The sequence below is a fragment of the Oreochromis niloticus genome, unplaced genomic scaffold, assembly GCF_001858045.2.
Source record: "Oreochromis niloticus isolate F11D_XX unplaced genomic scaffold, O_niloticus_UMD_NMBU tig00001364_pilon, whole genome shotgun sequence".
NCBI lineage: Eukaryota > Metazoa > Chordata > Actinopteri > Cichliformes > Cichlidae > Oreochromis > Oreochromis niloticus.
This window is the reverse complement of record NW_020327366.1, coordinates 92,778-115,919: the sequence shown is the minus strand read 5'-3', so window position 1 is coordinate 115,919 and position 23,142 is coordinate 92,778. Positions and strand designations below refer to the sequence as shown.

The window sequence follows — 23,142 nt, the reverse complement described above, 5'->3', positions numbered from 1 at the left end:
CCAAACACTTCATTTTAACCTGAACTCTTTACTTTCAGCCCAACACTAATGTGGCCCTGAGCTTAACTTCAGGTTCACACCACTGTGTGTAAACCCAGCTCAACTTGAACCCTCAAACACCAAACTAATGTTTTTATGGTCATTTTCATAAAAATATTGGAGACCACATTTAACGTAATTAACAAAAACATCCATGCCACATCATTAAAAACAGGCTTTGTTACAGGAATTATTTCAGATTTGACCAAATGAGGCTCTCCACCCACTGAGGGACAGGCAGTGAGTACTGTGAAACCTGGTGAACCTCCTGCAGAACACTCATCATTTAGAGTCTGACGGGGGTTGACACTAAAATACTTTAAATGTTTAGCCTGAAGATTAGACCCTCGGATCGCACATTTGATTTGCTTTGTACCAAAGCATCAAGGGTTTCACAATATAAGAAGGGTTCTGATATAATTCATGAGAGATTTGATGCTAACGATGCAGCTTCATTATCACTGGACGCTCGTCAGGCCTTGGACAGAATAGACTGGTCAGATTTATTTAACGTTCTCCCCAGATATGGACTTGATGAAGGCTTGTTGTACCTGCCGTATGAAAGAGGGGGTTACAATTCCCTAATCTTAAATTGCATTACTGGTGTGCACAGATGCGCTCATCCATGCTCTATTTTTCCACATAGACACCCCCAGCCTGGATAAAAACTGAACAAAAAACTGTGACAAACCTTCAATTAAATCTGTATTTATACTCTGCAACCCCAAAAATGTGTTTTAAAACGTTTCCACTTGACAGAAATGTGTTTTTGTTTGAGATTTCCGAGGATCGCACAAGGTGTCATCCTCCTGAAAAGGAAACACCTTGTGGCGTCAGGTGAGCTGCAAAAGCTGCTGTCAGTCACATGACCCTGAGCCTCAGCAGGAAGTCTGACCCTTTCATAATAAAAGAAAGTTCCTCACAGACACCTGCACTAATCAGGCTGAGAGCACGCTGGGCTGGAGTTGCGTGATCGTTTTGTAGTTCAAACACAGTTGTTTCCTTTCCTGAGTCCTTATCACATCTCCTAAACACATTCCTCCACCTCAAAACGTTTTTATCAAGGAAAAGTGGTTAGGAAAGGAGGTAGGAGAGTTGAGTGTATGTGGACGTGAAGGGCTTTTATTGTGAAATGTACGGTAGGGAAAAGCTGTTCCGCACATGCGCGGTAGAGATCCTGCGTTGGCAGAGACTAGTCAGTTTAATAAGTTTGATGATTTGTTTAAAATACAGAACAAAAGTAAGCAAAGTTGGACGGCAGGGCATCATGGCGGCTTTATGAACGGTAAGAGGCGGGAACACGGGGGGCCACGGTCAGAGGGAGGAGGACCGGAAGCTGTTTGAAAGCCGTGAGCGGGAGTTTGTCAGCAGGGGGAGAAACCGGCACCCGGAGCGAAGACATGGACCCCCTGCAGGAGCTCCTGGACCGGGTCAAGCCCAGCACCGAGGCGGTGAGTCCCAGTGTGTCCCTGTTTGCCGAAATGAGCGATAAATAACAGTCTACGTACATGCAGAGCCCTGCGGACGTAATGCCTGCGTCATGACGTAAGGCAGAGCAGCAGCCAATCACTGTTCCGAGAATCCTAAAGCAGAAATCCATACAGAAAAGAGTGAATATAAGGATGTGAGACTGTTTTACATGTATTATTGTGACCTCTGACCTGCTGCTTTGTTTCTTTAGGAGTCCCTGTGGTTAAAGAACATCTTCACCTTCATCTCTGAACACCTGAGTCCTGTGGTGTGTAGCTCCGCCCCCTCGCAGACAGGTGAGTTCCTGTTAGTTTGAAACAGCTGGCTGATAAATCAGCTGTACTTTAAATTCTTAATGATGATGTTCACTTATGAAACCAAATACTATTTAAACCATTATTTAAAAAGTGAAAGCAGGGCTCACCTGCCCTCACAGGTGTTCTCAGTGGGCGGGGCTTCAGTTGTTTATGTTTGTGTTTACCTTTTAAACTTTGTTTTCCCAGGTAACCACGGTGACCTCAGCCTCTTCGATCTGAGCATGTGTGCGGTGCAGGCGATCCAGCAGCAGATGTGTGTGGCCCACAGCTTACCTGTCAGCTACAGGTAACACCCGCTGACATCATCGCTGTAGCAGGTCATGTGACCTGACCTTACCGCTGTCCTCCCGTCTGTCCGCAGGCTGCTGTCCGTCTCCGAGCTCGTCTCCCAGCAGCACCTGGCCTGCGTCAGCAACCTGTCCTGGAGCACCAATCAGCAGAGAGCCTGGGCCAGGGAGGCGGAGCTCGCCGTGCCGGGTCAGAGGGCGCTGCCGAGGGTCAACCTGCTGCTGATTGGCTGTCTGAGAGAAGGCCGTGACGGAGAGTACAGGCTGACGGACGCCAGCGGCAGCGTCATGTGTGAGGTGAGTCAGAGGGGGAGGAGCCTAAGCTTAACCCAGCAGGAAGAGGAAAGCACAGCAGTGGAGGGCCTACAGGTAACAGGAGGGCGACAGCGTTCACGCCAAAACCCTGAACATGAGGAACATTTCCTGACGTTGTCATCGTCCATCAGCTGGTTTGTTCTCAGGACTCTGAGCTTCTCTTCACAGCAGCATCACTAAACCGGATCTGGTCAGAACTGATGGGTAACGAGGTCAGAGTACAACAAACTGCAGGTTTTCATGTGCAACGTAAATTAAATCTAATTCCTATATATATACACACATATAAATACTCTGTATTTATAAATACTTTGTGTTTATATGTGTGTGTATATATAGCAGACCTTCTCAAAGTGTGGGGCCCGCCCCCTAGGGGGGCGCAGAGGCATTGCAGGGGTGGCGCGGTATAAAAAGGGAACAAAAACCAAAAAAACGTGCTTGGACACTGCTAACACGGGACGCCAACACAAACGCAAAGCAGGAGATGAAGCGTCGCTGAATATGTTTCCAAACCAACTTCATTCTAAGCCAAAGACTAGAAAATATGTTGTAATAGAGCCCAGCAAAAAAAGTTTTTATCAGGGAACCACTGATATTTGGTATATTTCTGCTCACACTCTGTAACCTCTGTCGGTGCTGGGCTATTGGAAACCGACTTTCCCGGAGGAACGCACCCGAGGGATCAATAAAGTTTCATCTAATCTGATGCAGCTATTAAAACAAACAGCATCACTGCAGATCAGAGCTGATGAAGCTGTCATCATCAGTACAGGCTTCCAGCATCCACCCAGGACTCCGCCACTCTCTCACCCGTGTCTCTCTCTCTCTCATCCAGTGCCTGTCTCTCTCGCCCCTGTGGCTCGATCGTCCCATTTTCCTCCCTCACTGGAACTACATTCCCCACAATGCATCGGGCCAGGAAGAGGCCGCAGGCTTCTTGGAGCTGATTGGCTCCCCTGTCCTGTTGTGTCCTGGTGCTGAGCAGGGATTGGCTGCTGCTCCTGGAAGGGTGGAGCTAAGTGGAGTGGTGGGAGTCGGAGAGGCCGGCAGGCTGCTGAGGCACAGGTGGGTCACATGACCTCTGAACTGCAGTGGAGTTTCTGAGCAGTGTGTGTGTGACAGATGTGTGTGTGTGTGCTCCAGGGTCAAAGGTCAGCGGCTGAGCGTGTTCGGAGAGGTGGGCTCAGTCTGCCCTCTGCTGGCCGTGGCAGGAACGACCTTCTTTTGCTTCACGCTGACGGATGAGTCGCGCTCGCTGCCCGTGCTCGTACAGGTACCAGCTCTCTGAGGATGATGATGGTGAGGAGGGAGGCCTGATGAAGCTCAGTGTGTGTGTGTGTGTGTGCAGGACAGCAGCCGACTCAGCTGGATTCAGCGTGTGTGTGTCGGGCAGAGCGTGTGTGTGACAGCTCTACGTGTGTGTGCGCTACGAGGCTGGAGAGGAAACAACATCCTGTGTTTGTCGAAGGGCTCCGAGCTGCACGCCGACTACACGCACACACAGGAACACACACACTCTGAGTCCCTGCTGCTGATGTCACAGCCTGCTGAGGACGACTGTGAGGAGGCAGAGCATGAGGAGGTGGAGCTGGACCAATCAGCTGAGAGGATAAAGCAATCCAAAGTCATCAGCTACCAGGTGAGAGCGCTCTGAGCTCTGATTGGCTACCACATGTTTGTACCTGTGTGCTGATTACTAAGCCTCCTCTGCTGTGATAGGGCATGGTGACTGAAGTTGTGAGTGAGGGGGCGGGGCTCTACGTGCTGGATGGGAAGGTGGGTCTGTGCGTGGCCTATCAGCCGGCGGCAAAGAGGAAGCTGAGGGCGGGAGACAGAGTGGAGGTGAGTCACATGACGTGACATCATCATGCCCGTTTGTGTTCGTGGCAGCCACGACTAATAAAGTTTGATGGTTCCTCCTCCTGCAGTTGCATCACGCCCACTTTCTGTACCGGCCCTGCCCAGACTTCCCTCCCAGCATGCTTTGCACCTGCCTGCGCTCCAGCCTGAGGGTGACGGCCTTCAGCAGGGCGGGAGGGTCGCCACCCGACAACCGCTGCCCGGGAGATGGGGCGTTACCAAGGTTACTGCTGCAGAGAAACATAGATGTGTCCGATTACCTGTGGACGTGTCACCTAAGCTCGCAGCTGGCACACAGGTGAGGCTCCACCCACCACCACCTGTCCACAGTCAGAGACAGCAGAGCCTAACCTTTGTCCTTCTCTGGCTCTGGCTTGTTTCCTGCTCCTGGTCCCGGTCCTGGTTCTTTTCCTGGTCTTGGTCCTCACTCTCGTCCTGCTCCTGGTCCCGGTCTTGGTCCTTACTCTCGTCACGGTCTGGGTCCTCAGTCTGGTCCAAGGTGTGTGGAGGCAGCAGTGTGTGTGCTTGCTGTCCTGGAGGCTGATGGAGACTCAGAGCAGAGCTGGAGGACGAGGACGCAGAGACATCTACTCTGAGATGCTGGACGAGCCTCACACCTGTCCTGTGACTCAGGTAGGTCCCACTCTCACCTGTCTTCCTTACAGGTGAGTGTGGAGCATGCTCAGTGTGCTCTGTGTCCCTGCAGTACAGCGTGTCCTCAGCGGTCCGTCGGTACCTCGGTGTGTCGGAGCTCCTGGAGTCCCTGCAGACTGACTGCTGGTCTTCAGCCCCTCTGAGCTCTCTGCTGCCCCCTGATGGCTCCAACCTGACCTCCTCCCAGATCAACGGGTTCCTGTCCTGGTCTTGCAGGACTCTGTCCTCCGAGCCTCGGGGTGGAGACGCTGTCAGGTAAGGTGACAGCAGCTCCCCACATGAAGTCATGTGATTACGTACCAATGATTTTTGCCGGTTTGTGTGTCAGGCAGCGCCCCCTGCTGCTGGTCGGCGTGCTGGAGCTGCCGTCACAGACGTCTGAGTTCAAACACTCGATGCAGCTCAGAGACGCCACGGGAGCTGCAGCCTGCGTGCTGACGGAGAGCAGCGAGGAGGAGGAGGGAGCGCAGAGGGCGGTCTTTAACAGCGCCTGGATTGGTACAATGCACGCACACAGACACACACACAGTGACACACAGCTTTATTCTTTAATGTGTGTGTGTGCTGCAGGTTGTCTGGTGGGTGTGGTGCAGTTCACCATGGTGACAGAGAGATTCCTCCAATCAGATTTCCCCTCCTACCATCACCTGGACCAGGACAGGTTCATCACACACAAACACTGCAGGTACACACACACACAACCAGCAGCATGCTGACTGCTCATTGGTCCATTCTCTGTGATGTAAGAGGGTGTCTGATTGGTTCAGGATGTGAGCTTCCTTCCTGGTTGTAAACATTATGAGTTAAATAAAGCTGGGTTCAATTCACAGGGTTTACCTTCAGCTCTCTCTGGACCACCTGCACATCCTGAGTCCATCTGTTGCTATGGAGACACACCTGAGACACAAGGGGGAGGAGCCAGGAGGGGACCTCACTGCCAGGAAGCAGACAGTAGAAGAAGAAGGAGAAGAGACTGCTGGGAGTAAGAGGAAGAGAAGAGAAGAAGAAGAAGCAGACTCCGGCAACCCCTGGCCCTATGTCTCCATGGTGATCAGGGTGGAGCAGATGGAGGGTGTGTCCTGGAGGAATACAGGGGCGGAGGCAGAGGATCAGGAGGCAGGGCTGAGACTGTGCTTCTCAGCGAAAGCTGCTGTGATTGGTCCAGTGGTCAGCTGGAGGCGGGACCCAAAGAATGAACCAATGGCAGAGAAAGAAAGTGAACAAAACCAGGAGAGAAAGGTGAGAGACGCACCTGTGTGGGTTTACCTGAGCTCACCTGGATACACAGTTACGTGTGTGTGTGTGCAGGTGGTGCTGGTGTTCTCAGGTGTGTGTACGTGGTGGTTTCCTGTCCTCCAGCCTGGATGTTTCTACAGACTCATCGCCGCTAACACTCAGGTATCAACCCAGCTTTGATGATGTCACTAAGGGGCGTGGCCAGAGGTTTGCCTCATCGGTCTCTGCTCTCTGATATTAGTACACATGAACACAGACGTTTTCCAGCTTTATCTGTAGTTATGGAGTTCCACAGGGTTCAATGCTAGGACCAGTTCTGTTTACATTATACATGCTTGCTTTTGGCAGTATCATCAAAACACAGCTTACATTTTTACTGCTATGCAGATGATACCCAACATTCCTGTTTGTGAGTTGATATGACCTGAATCCTTGCAGCTGATTGGCCCATGTGTCTGTCAATCAGGATCCCAGTGTTTTGATTGGCTGTGGAGTTTCTGGGTGCAGTGGGGTGGATCTCCACGCTGAGTCAACCCTACAAGTCAGACGTGGTTGGAGATTCCACACTCTGACACGCCCACTGCTGCTGCCCACCTGCATACAGGTAACACACACACACACACACACACACGGTTTGCTCCCCGTCTTCGTCCAGGAACCTTAAACTTTTTTTTATAGAGATTGACAGACCATGTGACTTTCACGCATTGCATTGTGGGTACAAGTGGGAAAAAATCAAAACACTGCATCAAGCGCTAGCATTTCCAGCACCAGTAACCATCAATTCTGTGGTTTTAATCCCTACTTGCATTTTATTTGCCCCAAAAATAGTTATGTGCAAAACGACGGTGAACACAGCAGGTCTGTACAAAGACAGAGTTGACGAAAAGGAAAAAAAACTCAAAGGGGTGAAAGGGTCAGACCCATACGAGCATAAGGAGTGGAGTAAGGACGTTAGCGTGCTGCCCAACTTTCATCACGCACATATTTGTTATTATATGGTCCTAAGTTTTAGTGCATACACTCCCAAAATGTTTATTAACTTCAGATCCCTGCAACAAGCCCAGGTCCAGTTTACTTTGGTGATTTGGACTATTCCATTTCACAGCTGTAGCTGGGGCTGCAGAGTAGGTCAGCCACTAATCAGAAGGTCGGTGGTTCGATCCCAGGCTGCCTCCTGGCTGCCCAAATATCCTTATATTAACCCCTATACTAACCCCATGTTTGCCTTCTGGTGGTGGTCAGAGGGCCCGGTGGTGCCAGTGTCCAGCAGCCTCGCCTCTGTCAGTGCGCCCCAGGGCAGCTGTGGCTACAATGTAGCATCACCAGTGTGTGAATGACTGAATGTAGTGTAAAGCACTTTGGGGTCCTTAGGGACTAAGTAAAGCGCTATACAAATGCAGCCCATTTACCATTTATTTAGCTGTTGTTAAATATTTTTAGCTCCTGTACAGTCGAACACAATCTATTTGTCGTTTCAGGTTGTAGTATTACACAACATTTTCAGATCTAATAGAAATAAAATGAGTGTTTCGTAATTCATTCAATTTATTGTCTTTATTTATAACTGGCATTATTGTTTCATTCCATTATAGAATCTGACAAGAGAGAAGCAAAATTGTAAAAATCCATCAGCTTTATTAGCTGCTTCGTGAAAAACAAATCAATACAAAAACAAACAAAAAAACCCCCACTGGAACTCAACTTACTGGAAAACAGTTATTCATCACTTGATTGCTTCAAAACAACCATTGGGCACATATATATGCACATATATAACAATTTCTCTTCCACGACGTCATCCGATAAAAAACGATCTCTTTACCCGTCGGCTTCCCGTGGCTGTCATGCTACCGGCTATTGCAGTTACAGTTTTTTTTAATTGGTTTGGCGCAGTTTTCACAAGCAATTGGTACATTTTCAAAACTCTTCGTACTTATATCGCAACAGATCATCAAAAGTGCACCTTTTTCAAACATTTCAGCATATTTCCAATTGTGTTAGTACAATACACATAATGGCAAAATATCCTTTTCACTACACAAAATAAGTGTTTCATCTAAATAAATGTTTCGTTCACAGTTACTGCCTTTCATAATGTTATCCCTATAAAATTTTTGATTTGCATCTCTTATCATTCAGTTTAATACATTTGTCTGTCATTCAATTCAACTGATCTTAATGTTTAATCAATGAATCATTCATTATGTCCATGGATTTTCAACTTGACTGATTGTTGTCTGGTCATTTGTAAGTTACACATTGCTGCAAGAGCTTTCAATCTAGAAATACTAATTGCTAATTGTTTCCCCCTGATGATCACAATTAGTTACCATATAAGTAGAACTGTGTTTGAGACTTTGCACTGTTCAAATATGGAGCAGGATAGACTCGTAGGGAGAGGAAACCTTCATCGAAGAGGTGGTGGTGCTCCTCGACAGAGAGGTGGGCACAGACAAAGAGGAAGAGGTGGTGGTGCTCCTCGACAGAGAGGTGGGCACAGACAAAGAGGAAGAGGTGGTGGTGCTCCTCGACAGAGAGGTGGTCTTCAGAGAAATGTAGGCAGAAGACAACGCACCATCATCTCTAATGAAGTCCGGGCCATCATTGTTGACCATGTGGTTAACAGAGGCTTTACCATGGCTGAGGCTGCCAGGTTGGTACAGCCTAATTTACAAAGGTCAACTGTCAGCTCTATCATCCAAACTTTTCGCCAAGAAAACCGGTATGTCTGCTATAGCAACTTCACTTCTAAAAAATAGTACCCTATTGTATAGATGAACAACATGTAATTGTCAGTTTACAGTAATGTGATTGGTAATACTTCAATATTGACAGTATATGATTGTCCTCAGAATTAACAGGAGACAACCTGGTGGTGGTCGCCCACGTGTTTTGACTGACCAGCAGGAGTTGGCTGTGGTGGAAATGGTCAGGGCAAGGAATGACATACGGCTGTCTGAAATCAAACAGGCTATTGAGAACAGCAATGACACCTTTGCCAATGTGCCATCAATTAGCCTTCCAACGATTGCCCGGCTTTTGAAGAAGCACCAAGTTTCCATGAAACAAATTTACTTGGTTCCTTTTGAGAGGAACAATGTCCGGGTGAAACAACTGCGTTCAGAATATATTCAGGTACAACACTAAACTGGCATGCAATTACTGTAACAGTACTGACAACTATTAGTTGTAAAAAAAAAACTAACTAAATGATCATTTTAGAGGGTGATGGAGCTGGACGCTGCTGTGAATCATCACAAGTATATTTTCGTTGATGAGGCCGGTTTCAATCTGGCAAAAACTAGACGCAGAGGACGTAACCTTATTGGACAAAGGGCTACCATCCAAGTCCCTGGACAACGTGGGGGAAACATCTCAGTGTGTGCAGCTATATCTGAAGATGGTGTGGTAGGCTGTAGACCAGTTCTAGGGTCATACAACACTGAACACCTGATAGTTTTTTTTAAATGAACTGGAGCAGGCCTGTCAGGGAGAAGACATCGTCTATGTTGTTGTGTGGGACAATGTCAGCTTCCACCATGCACAGCTGGTTCAGGAATGGTTTCAAACACATCCTCGCTTCATGACCCTCTATCTTCCACCATATTCCCCTTTCCTCAACCCAATTGAGGAATTCTTCTCTACATGGAGGTGGAAGGTGTATGATCGCCATCCCCATGAGCATGTCTCCCTTCTTCAAGCCATGTGTGAAGCTTGTGGTGATATAACTGCTGAGCAATGTCAAGCCTGGATTCGTCATGCCAGGAGATTTTTCCCACGGTGCCTGAACAACGAAGACATCCACTGTGATGTTGATGAAAATTTATGGCCCAATGTTAATGACCGGCTTGATTAATTGTGTAAAAGTGATGAGAATAAAATAAAATAAAAATATATTTTGCTTATGTAAATGACTTGTTTTTTTTCTCCCTTTTTCATGTGTGTGTGTGTGTCTGTGTGTATGTATATGTATATGTATAGTTATATAATTTTTTTTATGTCTGAACATAAGTGTAATATTTGCTGTGTACAGTTTTACAGTTCAGTTACACTCATTCATCACCAAGGACAATTTGAATCGCTTACCTTGTATTATTTTCTCCTGAATGAAATGATTGGTAAAAGTACTAAGTTGAAAAAAGAGCTTACTGTTTTGTTTGGGTGATTAAAGCAAATGTTCTCAAACTATATCACAGTGATCATGTGTTCTGATACAATGATTACGTGGAATGTAAATATGTGCAAATGCAATGAAATCATGACATCTGATTTGAAAGAATGACTAGTGGTGTTACAAATGTGATCAAATGTGAGTTTTGTACTGAGAGATTTGAAAATGCACACTTTAGTTATGAAAATAGTGCCAAACCAATTAAAAAAAACTGTAATAATACAACAGCTTCTTGCCATTTTTTGTGTTTCTTTTTATCGCTGTGTGACTGTTTCCATGTGAAAGCCGCCGTGCGCTAGTAACACTTGCCACTCGTACCCACAATCCTTTGTGGTTTTACCCCTGAATGACGTCACATTTTCCATCTCCCTTCTCTGTGTTTTCAGGCCGTCCCACCCACAGTCTTGTCTGTCTCAGAGGTCTTAGACTGCAGGTAAACTGCTCATCCCTCACTGAGTCGCCCCCTGTGGCCATCTGAGGAACTGCAGCTCCAGCCTGCTTTAAACTCTTACTGGTGTGTGTGTGTGTGTGTGTGTGTGTTTCAGTTCAGAGCTGGTGTGTTTTCAGGGTGTGGTGTCTGAAAGGATCAGTGTGAACAACAGGACTGCCCACTCTGGACACACACACTCAGGTACAAACACACAGGTGGTTTGTGTATCAGGCTTTTTCTGCTGTGAAGTTTTAACATGGGGGTCTATGGGGGCTGACTCACTGCTGCCTCTGCTGGACACTAGAGGAACTGCAGGCAGCAGTGCTTCAGGGATGAGTCTCAGGTCTGACTGTTAGCTGAATGTGTGTGTGCAGGTGTGCGTCTCACTCTTTGTGACCAAGCTGGGAGGAGTCTGCAGGTGTACCTGGACTTAAGCCACACCCCCTACCCACCTGGCCTGTTGCCGGGTAACACTCTGCTGTTGTCTGGTTTCCAGAGGAGGCTGTCCAGGTGAGACACACATAGACAGTCTTATAAATGTTTGGACTCTTTATTTGGACTCATTTCCAACCAATGTAACCCCCCAATAAAATTATGAATTATCTTGCATAAATAGGCTGTTGATCTTCTTTACTCATTTCAGGTGTTACCAGTAAAATAGTTGCATGTTTGATCATCTGGGAATGTACCCAGATTTATTTATTTATTTAGACAGAGATCTTGACCCCCCAATGTTCAATACAAAGTTATGCCGATGGTTATGTACCTGTGTGGTTTACCTGTGTGTGTGTGTTTCAGGACAGGAAGTGTGTACTGCACGTACTTACCTGTCAGCTCGATAACTGTGGTCTCCCTGGGAGACACCAGGTAAGTTTACAGGGCAGGTAAAGTCTGGTTCACGTGTTTGTCGTGCTGTTGTTTATTTGTTTTGTTTCTATCAGCTCGGCCCAGCCTCCTCCTCCTGCTCCCATCATGCACCTGGGTGAGTGGGCTCTGAGCAGCAAGCAGAGGTGCACTGTGGGACAGGTCAAAGGTCACGTGGTGTGTTTCCTGTTCCTGCAACTGCAGTGGAGCTGCTCGCTGTGTGGCAGCGTGTACACACAGGTACTGCATAAAATACACACAGTGTGTACAGGATGTGTTTAGTTGTAGTTTCTCGGGTGCAGTGAAAGTACTCAGAGTGCTTCATGTGTTGTTAGCGTGTTGGTGGTGTGTTAGTGTTGGTGCACGTAAGTAAAGTGTAGTTTTGGAGTGAACTGCTCACGATTTCAGGTGTGTGTGTGTTTACCTGTTGCTCTCTCTCTCTCAGGGCTGCAGCAGCTCTCAGTGTCACTCGACCTCGTCAGTGTTTCAGTCCACAGCAAAGTAAGAGCAGCTTCCTGTTGAGCTCACCTGCTGATACACGTTAACCACCTGGATCAGTCAGGTGACAGTCACATGATCAAACCATGTCGCTCTGCTCTTCGATCAGGCTGGTGATTGATGACGGGACAGGTGAGGCTCACGTCTGGTTCTCAGCTGTTCTGGTTCGTGCTCTGCTGGGATTGGCTGACGCTCAGTGGGAGGGGCTTCAGAGAGCACTCAGGGTCAGAGGTCACATCAGAGTCTTCCCTCGTGGGCAGAGCCAGGTCAGTACCACCTGTCAGGTGTATATATTTACCTGTCACAGGTGAGTCACGTGCTCATCGTCGTCTTTAAACTTTATTTCATCTTTAAAAATTTAAGATCGGGTCATGTTTTTATTTCTGAGGCTTTAACTGTGAAAGGGCACATCCTGTTTGCATCCTGGTAACAGCTCCGTCTGCTCACACTTTACTGCTGAACTGGTTTGGGGGCGTGGCCACTTCCACCTTTAAAAGTCTGTAGGTGTGACGGACCCATGCTGGGCTCACGTGAACAGGGGGGAGGGGCCTTACACCCGTGTGTTTCAGTGACACTCAGGTCGTGCCCCTGACTCCACCCACTCGACCTGAAGAAGCAGCAGGTGGTGTAGCTCTGAGGGTAATCAGGGCTGACCAGCTTCATGTTCACTGCAACGCCACACCTCTCACATGGAGGGTGGAGACCACAGGGGAGGGGCAGGACAGCGAGAGGCATTTAGGACTCGGGTCACACCAGGAGAACCCACAGGGACCCTCCACCCACAGGTGGAGCTGTGTTAACTGAATATTAATTTTTGTCCTATACTGCAGAAAATAATTATAATCATAAGAAAGTGAGATTAGTATCAAACAGTAACAGTTTCTAAAAACACAAATGTGGAGTCTAAACTGAGACGTCCTGTTTAAAATAACAAGAACACGTTTTAACTCCATAAACTGTGACACGAGACTCTTTATGATTAATGAGCACTTATTTCCATTTATGGTTTTAACTCATTCATGTTATTTGTTATTTACTTTGCAAAGATCAGTTTCTATACTGAAAACGCTACGTCCAGATGAACACTATCAACTTTTGGGGATAAACTCAGGTTCAAACTGAGAGTTTTCTTCATATTTACAGTCGGTGTAAAAATGTCAGAAGGTTTGAGTGAAAAGAGAGAAACAGACGTTTGTGAGGATTCACATTGTGGATATCTGAGCTTATCAGAGTGTCAGGAAGTGAAACCTGAAGAAAGTCAAAGAGCCGCCCAGTACAGAACAAGCCTGTCAGAGCAAAGACCTCAAAGACTCTATAGGCTGCACAGGGACACACTGTGAGCTCACAGAGCTCCACGTCTGCAGAGCAGACACCTTCAGCCACACTGCTGAGGACGACCGGGACAAAGACCCTGCAGACTGAAACGTCCTGTGGTCAGAGGAGGTGAAACGAGAAGAAGATGCAGCTACAACCCAAAGAACAGCGTCCACACAGCATGGTGGGGACACTGTGGGGGGACACTGTGGGGGGACACCACAGAGAGAAACAGACGTCCTGCATGACGTTTCCACAGGGCCGAGCCGTGAGTCTGCAGTGACATAACCTCTGTCTCTGTCTCAGGTGTGTGACGGGGACGCTGACGACTTCCTCCTCCACTTCCTGTTGTGTCTGTGCAGCAGTGATGTCATGATTCGGCCGCTCAGCCTCACCTGCAGGAAACGCACCAACCAGAGACCAGAAGGTAACCCCACCCTCACCACCCTGACCAACCTGACTGCAACCTTCAGAGTCGTGTGTTTGTGTTTCAGAGGTGAGGAGGTTCACTCGAGGAGACAGAGAGTTCCTGACCAGACTGGCTCCTCCCCTTCAGCTCACCTGTCTGCACCTCCACCCTGACTGAGCTCCACCTGCTTCGTTCTGATTTTATGTTCTACATGTTCATACAAATAAAACTTTATTGTTCCTCCTCCTGTCACACGGTATCTCACCTTCACTGACCCTGATGATCAGGGTCAGAGGTCACACGAAGCTCTCTGGGTTTAACCTCACACGAAAGGGGCGGAGCTGTCATCATCACAAAGGGGCCTATAACAGGTCATGTGACCCTTCTACAGGAAGTGATCCCTGTGAGTGGCGCCCACATCAGAGACGTACCCGAACAGGTGGGTGTGCTGTGTGACACGTGTGGCTCTGGGTCAGGTGTAACTCCCACAGCCTGTGGTTCAGATTCTCTGTGTTTGTGAAGTAAAACTAAACACTGTGAACGTGTTTCAGTTTCTTTACAGACGTCAGACGGTGAAAGCTTCAGCCTGACCAGGAAAGAATCAGTCTGCTTTAAATCACACTTACTTTAAAATTCATTTCTCCTCACCTTCATGTGTTTTGTATTATTTGATCTTATACTGAAAGAGTTCATCCATCGACACATTTTAATCCTGCAACATTTCACCGTGTTAGTTTGTCATAAATTGGACAATTTTAGGTTAAATGATTTCAGTTCATCTTTCCAATAAAGCTGGCAGCTCTGAAACAACTGTTCTCTCTGAGGGTGTTTTACATGTAAATAAAAGTAAAATCATTAAATGTAAGTTGTGTGAACAGAGCGGTCCAGTGGAGCTCCTCAGGGCTCTGTGCTTTCACCACTTTGTTTTCTATGCTAATGAGTGTCAGAGCACGTCAGCATTAGTCCTTCAACATGGTCACAGCCACTGATGAATGTGTTCAAATGTGGGTTTTTAATCCAGGTTTACATCACACTTAAACAGCCTCCATGAAACGGGCCTCTGCACTCATTCATCCTTCATCCTGGAGATCACTCATCTAAACCAACTAACATACAGAATGTGATGTTTTCAAAGCTAACACGTACAAACAATTGTTATGGATGCGATTAAATTTAGGAGCGATGATTTGTGAAATCCTACATGCGTGTTCTAACATGTTTTAATGATGGTATGAGCTGAAAATTAATAACATAAAGTTAATAGTTTATCTGCTACAAAACTTTTTCCACAGTTCAGTTTTTGGTGTCGGGTTCTTTTCCATATATATTGGTTGTTGTCATGGAAACAGTGTTTAAAGTGAAACAGGAGGAGAACGGAGGGATGAAACATTGTCTTTGTCTTTATCTGTAAGACAATCGGGCCTTGGATGGACGTCGGGAGTTCTTAACAGCAGCTCATTGTTCATTCTGATGTTGTTTTAATTATATTTTATATTTAATATTGTGGCATGCAGAGGAATCTCAACAAAGAAGCTCTCAGAGAGATTGCAGTTCAACCCCAAACTGGTAGGGGGAGCTCTTTATTAAAACACACACAGTACCACACTGTGCTTCAGAGGGTCAATAACCACAAGCCTGATCTCACTCATGGTACGACATTCTTCCATCAACAATAACTGTCATTGAACTCACTACAGCATGAACACAACATTCAATGTAACAGCCAGTAGCGGTTTTTGATACGGGCGACACGGGCAATTCAATTCAATTTTATTTATATAGCGCCAAATCACAACAAAAGTCGCCTCAAGGCGCTTTATATTGTACAGTAGATCGCACAATAATAAATACAGAGAAAGACCCAACAATCATATCATATGACCCCCTATGAGCAAGCACTTTGGCGATAGTGGGAAGGAAAAACTCCCTTTTAACAGGAAGAAACCTCCGACAGAACCAGGCTCAGGGAGGGGCGGCCATCTGCTGCGACCGGTTGGGGTGAAAGAAGGAAAACAGGATGAAAGACATGCTGTGGAAGAGAGACAGAGATTAATAACAGATATGATTCGATGCAGAGAGGTCTATTAACACATAGTGAGTGAGAAGGTGACTGGAAAGGAAAAACTCAATGCATCATGGGAATCCCCGGCAGCCTACGTCTATTGCAGCATAACTAAGGGAGGATTCAGGGTCACCTGGTCCAGCCCTAACTATATGCTTTAGCAAAAAGGAAAGTTTTAAGCCTAATCTTAAAAATAGAGATAGTGTCTGTCTCCCGAATCCAAACTGGAAGCTGGTTCCACAGAAGAGGGGCCTGAAAACTGAAGGCTCTCCCTCCCATTCTACTTTTAAATACTCTAGGAACAACAAGTAGGCCTGCAGAGCGAGAGCGAAGTGCTCTAATAGGGTGATATGGTACTACAAGGTCATTAAGATAAGATGGGGCCTGATTATTTAAGACCTTGTAAGTGAGGAGCAGGATTTTGAATTCAATTCTGGATTTAACTGGAAGCCAATGAAGAGAAGCCAAAACAGGAGAAATATGCTCTCTCTTTCTAGTCCCTGTCAGTACTCTTGCTGCAGCATTTTGGATTAACTGAAGACTTTTCAGCGAGTTTTTAGGACATCCTGATAATAATGAGTTACAGTAGTCCAGCCTGGAAGTAATGAAGGCATGAACTACTTTTTCAGCATCACTCTGAGACAGGATATTTCTAATTTTAGAGATGTTGCGCAAATGGAAGAAAGCAGTCTTACATATTTGTTTAATATGTGCCTTGAAGGACATGTCCTGGTCAAAAATGACTCCAAGGTTCCTCACAGCATTACTGGAGGCCAAGGTAATGCCATCCAGAGTAAGAATCTGCTTAGATACCATATTTCTAAGATTTTCAGGGCCGAGTACAATAACCTCAGTTTTATCTGAATTAAGAAGCAGGAAGTTAGCGGCCATCCAGGTCTTTATGTCTTTAAGACATTCCTGCAGTTTAACTAATTGGTGTGTGTTACCTGGCTTCATGGATAGATAGAGCTGCGTATCATCTGCATAGCAGTGAAAATTTATGCTATGTCTTCTAATGATGCTGCCTAGGGGAAGCATGTATAATGTAAATAGAATTGGTCCTAGCACTGAACCCTGTGGAACTCCATAATTAACCTCAGCATGTGAAGAAGACTCTCCATTTACTTGAACAAATTGGAGTCTATTAGATAGATATGATACAAACCACTGCAGCGCAGTACCTATAATACCTACAGCATGTTCTAATCGCTCTAATAGGATATTATGGTCAACAGTATCGAACGCTGCACTAAGGTCTAGCAGGACAAGCACAGAGATGAGTCCACTGTCAGAGGCCATAAGAAGATCATTTGTAACCTTCACTAAAGCTGTTTCTGTGCTGTGATGAGCTCTGAAACCTGACTGAAACTCTTCAAATAAGCCATTCCTCTGCAGATGATCTGTTAGCTGTTTGACAACTACTCTTTCAAGGATTTTTGATATGAAAGGAAGGTTGGAGATTGGCCTATAATTAGCTAAGACAGCTGGGTCTAGCGATTGCTTTTTAAGTAAGGGTTTAACTACAGCCACCTTGAAGGCCTGTGGTACATAGCCAATTATTAGAGATAGATTGATCATATTTAAGATTGAAGAATTAATTAATGGCAGGACTTCTTTGAGCAGTTTTGTAGGAATGGGGTCTAAAAGACACGTTGATGGTTTGGAGGAAGTAATTATTGAAGTTAACTCAGAAAGATCGATTGGAGAAAAAGAGTCTAACTTAACATCAATGGTACTAAAAGTAGCTGTAGACGATATTACATCTGTGGGATGATTATTGGTAATTTTTTCTCTAATGATAAAAATTTTATTTCTGAAGAAGTTCATGAAGTCATTACTAGTTAACGTTAAAGGGATGGTTGGCTCAGTAGAGCTCTGACTTTTTGTCAGCCTGGCTACAGTGCTGAAGAGAAACCTGGGGTTGTTCTTATTTTCTTCAATCAGTGACGAATAGTAAGATGTTCTGGCTTTGCGGAGGGCTTTCTTATAAAGCAACAAACTATTTCTCCAGGGCAGTTGCCCGGGGCAGCATCGTGGTGGGGGGCGGCATCACGGGCATCGGCAAAAAAAAAAAAATGCACGTACTCAAGCTGCCCCGACATCAGCCAGCGCATATTGGGAATGTCGTAGGCACCAATCGGTTTTCTATCGCCCATTTGCTGGGAGTAAGGGCGCCCTCTGTTTGCGAGGTGCGTCTGCTGCTTGCGGTACAGGGAGGAGAGGGCGGGGCGGGGGATTCTCTGGCTGGCTGGAGCAGCGTCTAATAACCAACTCGCAAAATAAAATAAAATAAAAACAAACCAACAAACACGAAAACACCAGACATTATGATACAGACTTATAATTTGCACCAATGTTTTTTTGAAATTCTATACACGAAAAGTGAGCGCGAGAGCCCTCGGTGCGCCTGCTCGCTGCTGAAGTCAAGGCAAGGCAAGTTTATTTATACAGCACAATTCAACAACAAGGTGATTCAAAGTGCTTTACAGAGAAATTGAAAACAACAGATAAAAAACATGATTTAAAATTGATTAAGACAAACAAGCAAACAAACAAACAGTATATAAAATCAAAAATCAAAACAGTAGATAAAATCAGGACAGTAGATAAAATCAGTAGTTAAAATGTAAGTTTTGAAATTTAAGCTTAAGTGTGGATTTGGTGCTTTATTCAAAAGCAGCTGAGAACAGGTGAGTCTTCAACCTGGATTTAAATAAACTGAGTGTTTCAGCTGATCTGAGGCTTTCTGGGAGTTTGTTCCAGATATAAGGAGCATAAAAGCTGAATGTGGCTTCTCCGTGTCTGGTTCTGACTCTGGGAACTGATAAAAGACCGGATACAGATGACCTAAGAGATCTGGAAGGTTCATACTGGGTCAGGAGGTCACTGATGTATTTTGGTCCTAAACCATTCAGAGCTTTATAGACCAGTATCAGAACTTTAAAGTCTATCCTCTGACGGACAGGCAGCCAGTGTAAAGACCTCAGAGCTGGACTGATGTGGTCCACTTTTTTGGTCTTAGTGAGGAGTCGAGCAGCAGAGTTCTGAATGAGCTGTAGTTGTCTGACTGATTTCTTAGGTAGACCTGTAAAGATGCTGTTACAGTAATCAAGCCTACTAAAGATGAATGCATGGACTAGTTTTTCCAGGTCCTGTTGAGACATCAGATTTTTTATCCTTGAAATATTCTTGAGGTGATAGTAAGCTGATTTTGTTATTGTCAAAGTAAACTTTCCTTTCCCCCGAGTGCTAACGTGTATATTTATTTCCTTACTCTTCTTATATTTGTTTGTTTACTTGCACTGCTGTAACTGGAGCCTGGTCGTCTCTCTATATACTGGACTGTATGTAGAGAGACGACTCAGGGCCTTCCTGCGACAGTACAGCCCCCACACCCGTGTTGCTGGCATCGGTGTCCACGAGAAAAGGAAGCTGCAGGTCTGGGTAGGCCAGCACCGGTGCCTCAACCAGTGCAGATCGGAGCCGATCGAATGCCACGGCACAGTCTTCACTCCAGTGGAACTCCCGGCCCTTCTGTGTGAGCTGGTGCAGGGGGCTTGCAATGGTAGCAAAGTCCTTGACGAACCGCCGGTAGTATGATGCCAGGCCAAGGAAGCTCCGCAACTCAGCAGGGTTGCCCGGAATGGGCCAGTCCTTCGCAGCAGCCACCTTTGCGGGGTCGGTGGAAACCCCTGCTCCGCTGACAATGTGACCCAAGAAGGTTGTCTCCTTCCGGAAGAGGTGGCACTTTTTGGGGTGGAGACGAAGGCCAGCCTGGCGGATAGCATGGAAAACCGCAGTCAGGTTAGCCAAGGCTTTCTCGAAGTCTGTTGCGTGGACAAGGAGGTCATCCAGGTAGACCACACAGCGGTCGCGGGGAATGTCAGCCAGAACCCCCTCCATTAGGCGCTCGAATGTGGCTGGGGCATTGCAGAGGCCGAAGGGCATCACCTTAAACTGCCACAGTCCCTGGCCAATGGAGAAAGCAGTCTTTGGGCGGGCCTCTGGCGTCAGCTCCACCTGCCAGTAGCCACTGCGCAAATCGAGGGAGCTGAACCAGCAGGACCCAGCAATGTCGTCCAGGGCATCGTCAATCCGGGGCAACGGGTAGGAGTCCTTGCGTGTGATGCTGTTGAGTAGACGATAGTCGACACAAAACCGCCAGGTACCATCCTTTTTCCGAACCAGTACGGCTGGGGCCGCCCAGGGGCTGTTTGAGGGTTCTATGATGCCTGCCTCTGCCATTTCCCTGACCTTCTGCTCTGCTGCGGCACGCTTGGCAAGGGGAAGGCGACGAGGGCGGAGGCGGATGGGCCGTGCATCCCCAGTGTCAATGTCGTGTTGTACCAGGCTGGTTTGCATGCAGTCCTCATCCTTGGCTGCAAAGATGTCGGCAAACAAGTCGAGTATCTCCCGCAGCTGCCGTTGCTGATCAACCTGGAGACCCTCGTAGCTCCTCTGGTATAGGTCCTTGACAGCTAGCTTGGTCTCTGTGGACAGTTGCTGTGCCGCTGGTGAAGGAGAGGCCCCTTCCACCGCCAGCGGTGGCAATAATAAAGTACAGGTCCTCAGGCTTCCTGACGCTGGCTGAAAAAGTGGAGGCAGGCAGCGGGACTTCCTTGGTGGTGTGGAGCTTCACAGCCTCCGTGCCCAGGTAAAGGATTGCTCGGGACACGTCCACTGTGGCCTCCCATTTGGTTAACAGGTCTAGACCAACGATGCATCGGTCCTGGATGCTGGCTAGCCAGAATTGGTGGTCAACAGTGCGGTTAGCCACAGCCACCGGGAGGGATCTTTCCCCCTTAACCTTGGCACGCTCCCCTGTGACTGTGGTGATGTGGAGTTGAGTAGGCTGCCAACCCTGCGGTCTTGGGCCGTCAGTACCAGGGAGGACTCCGGCCTGTACCAAGGAAAGCGTGGATCCAGTGTCTATCAGGGCTCTACAGGTGGTGCCGGCAAGTCCAGTCCAGATACAGTCCTCGTGCCTGGCCGAGCCGGCCAACCCGCAAGTGTGATTTGGAGGGCAGAGTGGTTGCAGGGGGCAGTTCCTCCGTTGTGCCACCCCGCCTTAGTTTAACGGCAGCTGGGGTGCCAGGCTTTGTGGGCTTGGTGCTGGACAGTAGCGTGCGATGTGGCCTGGTTCTCCACACCGATGGCAGTTATCCCTGGATTGGCCTCCTGCTTGTCTATTCCCTCGCCGAGATCGCCAAGGTGGTATGTGGGTGGTTTGGCGGGCCTCCTCCTCCTGGTCGCTCCTTTCGTAGTCTGTTTGGCGCACTTGGTGACTTACGCCAGGGCTGCGTGCACCTGGGCTGAGCACATGCTCCACTCTTTTGGCCTCAGTTAGAGCTGCCGCCAGGGTTTCTGGTGCATGCAGACGGATGTGCTCTTGTAGTCGTTTTGGCTGGAGACCCCGGACAAAAGCCTGGAGAGCAAGCTCTTCTTGCGCTGCAGCATCAAAAGCAGGGTACCCTCTACGTGCATAAAGACGTAGGTCAGCAGCATAGGCACCCAGACTCTCCTCTTGTCTCCGTGGGTGGCTAGCAAGTTTATCTCGGGCATCATCCGCATGTGTACGGAGGCCAAACCTGCTCTGCATTGCTCTGGCAACAGCAGGCCAACTTAAACGTTCTTCTGGCTGAAGATCTGTGAGGATCTGCAGTGCCCTGCCTTCCAAGGCGAGGGCGACTTGAACAGCTGTCTCCTTCGTTGACCATCCATTTAGCTGAGCAGCCAGCTGTACCTGGATAAGGTAGGTCTCTGGAGGTGCTTCCCCATTATAGCGTGGCAGCTTCATGCTCCCCCGGACAGGAGCCCCTGATGGCAGTGGCGGCTGTACTGGGTCCTGGAGACAGTTGGCGTTGTCCCCCTCGGCTGCCAGCAGTGAGGGTGTGCTGCTCCCCGGCACCACCATGAGCGAAGGCTGGCTGGCTGCTTGTGGTCCTGGAGCCTGCAGCATGCCTTGGCGGCTCCGACAGCTTCCCAGTGGGCGGGGCTGTGAGGTTCCATCTGGTAAGCCCCACAGATCTTCCACTGGCTGGCTTGCTGCTGCCCAGAGCTCCCCCTGCTTCTTCAGTCGGGCTCCATTCACCGCTTCCAGGCGAGTGATAAGCTCCTCAATCTTCCTCAGCTCCTCTTCGTCTTTCAGAATAGTGGCCATGCTCTCGGAATCCCACTTCTGACACCAATGTGGCATGCAGAGGAATCTCAACAAAGAAGCTCTCAGGGAGATTGCAGTTCAACCCCAAACTGGTAGGGGGAGCTCTTTATTAAAACACACATAGTACGACACTGTGCTTCAGAGGGTCAATAACCACAAGCCTGATCTCACTCATGGTACGACATTCTTCCATCAACAATAACTGTCATTGAACTCACTACAGCATGAACACAACATTCAATGTAACAGCCAAAAGAAACGTAAACATAAACAACAAAACAAGAACATTAACAGCAGCACATGTCCCAAGGCATGATGGGAGAGAACAGCCGCTCCCCCAACACGCCAAAATATAATTTATTGGCCTTTTTCAGCTTTATTTGAAGGGCCACGGGTCAGACTTGAACCTGGGCCTGCCGCTCTCAGCCTCACTCTGAGGAAGCCTTCAGTCTCACACAGTGGAAACTACACCAGGGGACCCGATCCTTGGGGTGGACCAATTTTTGTTATAGAGTGTTTTGAGGTTTAAAAGCCACAGAGACGCGGTGCTTAGAAAAAATGCATTTCAGCTGTGCTGATGCTCCTGACACGTGTAAGATTGGGGAAACCTGCATTCAGCTGAAACTGAAAAACACTATGTCCAGATAAACAGAATCAACTTTTGGAGAAAAATAAAATAAAAGATTCTTCATCAGACTCTAACAACTAAAAACATGACACTTACCTTAATTGTATGGGCTACATCAAATATATTCAAGACCAACAATAACATTTCTCACTACTGCTAATTTTAACAAAACTAAAACTAAAAGTAGGCCAAGTTATAAAGAAAAAGGCAAATGACCAAGTCTTGAAAAATCAAACTGAAAAATAGAAATACAAAATAAAATATCCATCCAGATCTTTACAACCAACAACATAAAATCTATCTTAATTAAATGGCCCAATTCTCCAATAAATTGGCAATAATAAAGTAAGAAAAAATAAGACATTCAGTTTATGGATGCTCAAATTAACAGAGTGACATTAAACGCACCTCATTGCCTGCCGTAG

At 47.3% G+C, this 23,142-nt stretch overlaps 2 protein-coding genes across 8 annotated transcripts; both read left to right on the top strand.

Moving 5' to 3' along the window:
- Positions 1–1,332: 1,332 nt before the first annotated feature.
- LOC109199795 (CST complex subunit CTC1) lies at positions 1,333–14,308 on the top strand. Of its 4 annotated transcripts, XM_025904391.1 has the most exons (25): positions 1,333–1,490; positions 1,721–1,805; positions 2,013–2,112; positions 2,188–2,410; positions 3,264–3,493; positions 3,572–3,701; positions 3,777–4,067; positions 4,148–4,270; positions 4,357–4,586; positions 4,777–4,921; positions 4,995–5,197; positions 5,271–5,440; positions 5,513–5,627; positions 5,773–6,181; positions 6,251–6,340; positions 6,645–6,782; positions 10,739–10,785; positions 10,898–10,983; positions 11,157–11,292; positions 11,581–11,649; positions 11,724–11,886; positions 12,092–12,147; positions 12,254–12,410; positions 13,765–13,885; positions 13,953–14,308. In XM_025904391.1, exons 1-25 carry the CDS (start codon positions 1,440–1,442, stop codon positions 14,042–14,044), a joined length of 3,660 nt encoding a protein of 1,219 aa, XP_025760176.1. In that variant the 5' UTR covers positions 1,333–1,439; the 3' UTR covers positions 14,045–14,308. The 4 variants fall into 4 exon arrangements, with proteins under 4 accessions (XP_025760176.1, XP_025760175.1, XP_025760177.1 ...); XM_025904390.1 differs by having other exon boundaries at positions 5,773–6,340; XM_025904392.1 differs by lacking the exon at positions 6,645–6,782 and having other exon boundaries at positions 5,773–6,340.
- LOC109199799 (uncharacterized) lies at positions 8,336–10,064 on the top strand. 4 transcript variants are annotated; one of them, XM_019355130.2, is made up of 4 exons: positions 8,336–8,671; positions 8,720–8,903; positions 9,034–9,316; positions 9,404–10,064. In XM_019355130.2, the coding sequence occupies exons 1-4, from the start codon at positions 8,371–8,373 to the stop codon at positions 9,650–9,652; spliced, it is 1,017 nt and encodes a 338-aa protein (XP_019210675.1). In that variant the 5' UTR covers positions 8,336–8,370; the 3' UTR covers positions 9,653–10,064. The 4 variants fall into 4 exon arrangements, with proteins under 4 accessions (XP_019210675.1, XP_019210677.1, XP_019210674.1 ...); XM_019355132.2 differs by having other exon boundaries at positions 8,336–8,599; positions 8,696–8,903; positions 9,404–10,063; XM_019355129.2 differs by having other exon boundaries at positions 8,336–8,599; positions 8,648–8,903; positions 9,404–10,063.
- Positions 14,309–23,142: the final 8,834 nt, after the last annotated feature.

Coding starts and splice junctions, on each gene's coding strand:
- LOC109199795 (XM_025904390.1), top strand. CDS start 1,440: ATGGACCCCCTGCAGGAGCTCCTGGACCGGGTCAAGCCCAGCACCGAG. Junction 2,411..3,263: donor GCGGCAGCGTCATGTGTGAG/GTGAGTCAGAGG, acceptor TCTCTCATCCAG/TGCCTGTCTCTCTCGCCCCT. Junction 6,783..10,738: donor TGCTGCCCACCTGCATACAG/GTAACACACACA, acceptor CTGTGTTTTCAG/GCCGTCCCACCCACAGTCTT.
- LOC109199799 (XM_019355128.2), top strand. CDS start 8,371: ATGAATCATTCATTATGTCCATGGATTTTCAACTTGACTGATTGTTGT. Junction 8,904..9,033: donor ACTTTTCGCCAAGAAAACCG/GTATGTCTGCTA, acceptor GATTGTCCTCAG/AATTAACAGGAGACAACCTG. Junction 9,317..9,403: donor TGCGTTCAGAATATATTCAG/GTACAACACTAA, acceptor TGATCATTTTAG/AGGGTGATGGAGCTGGACGC.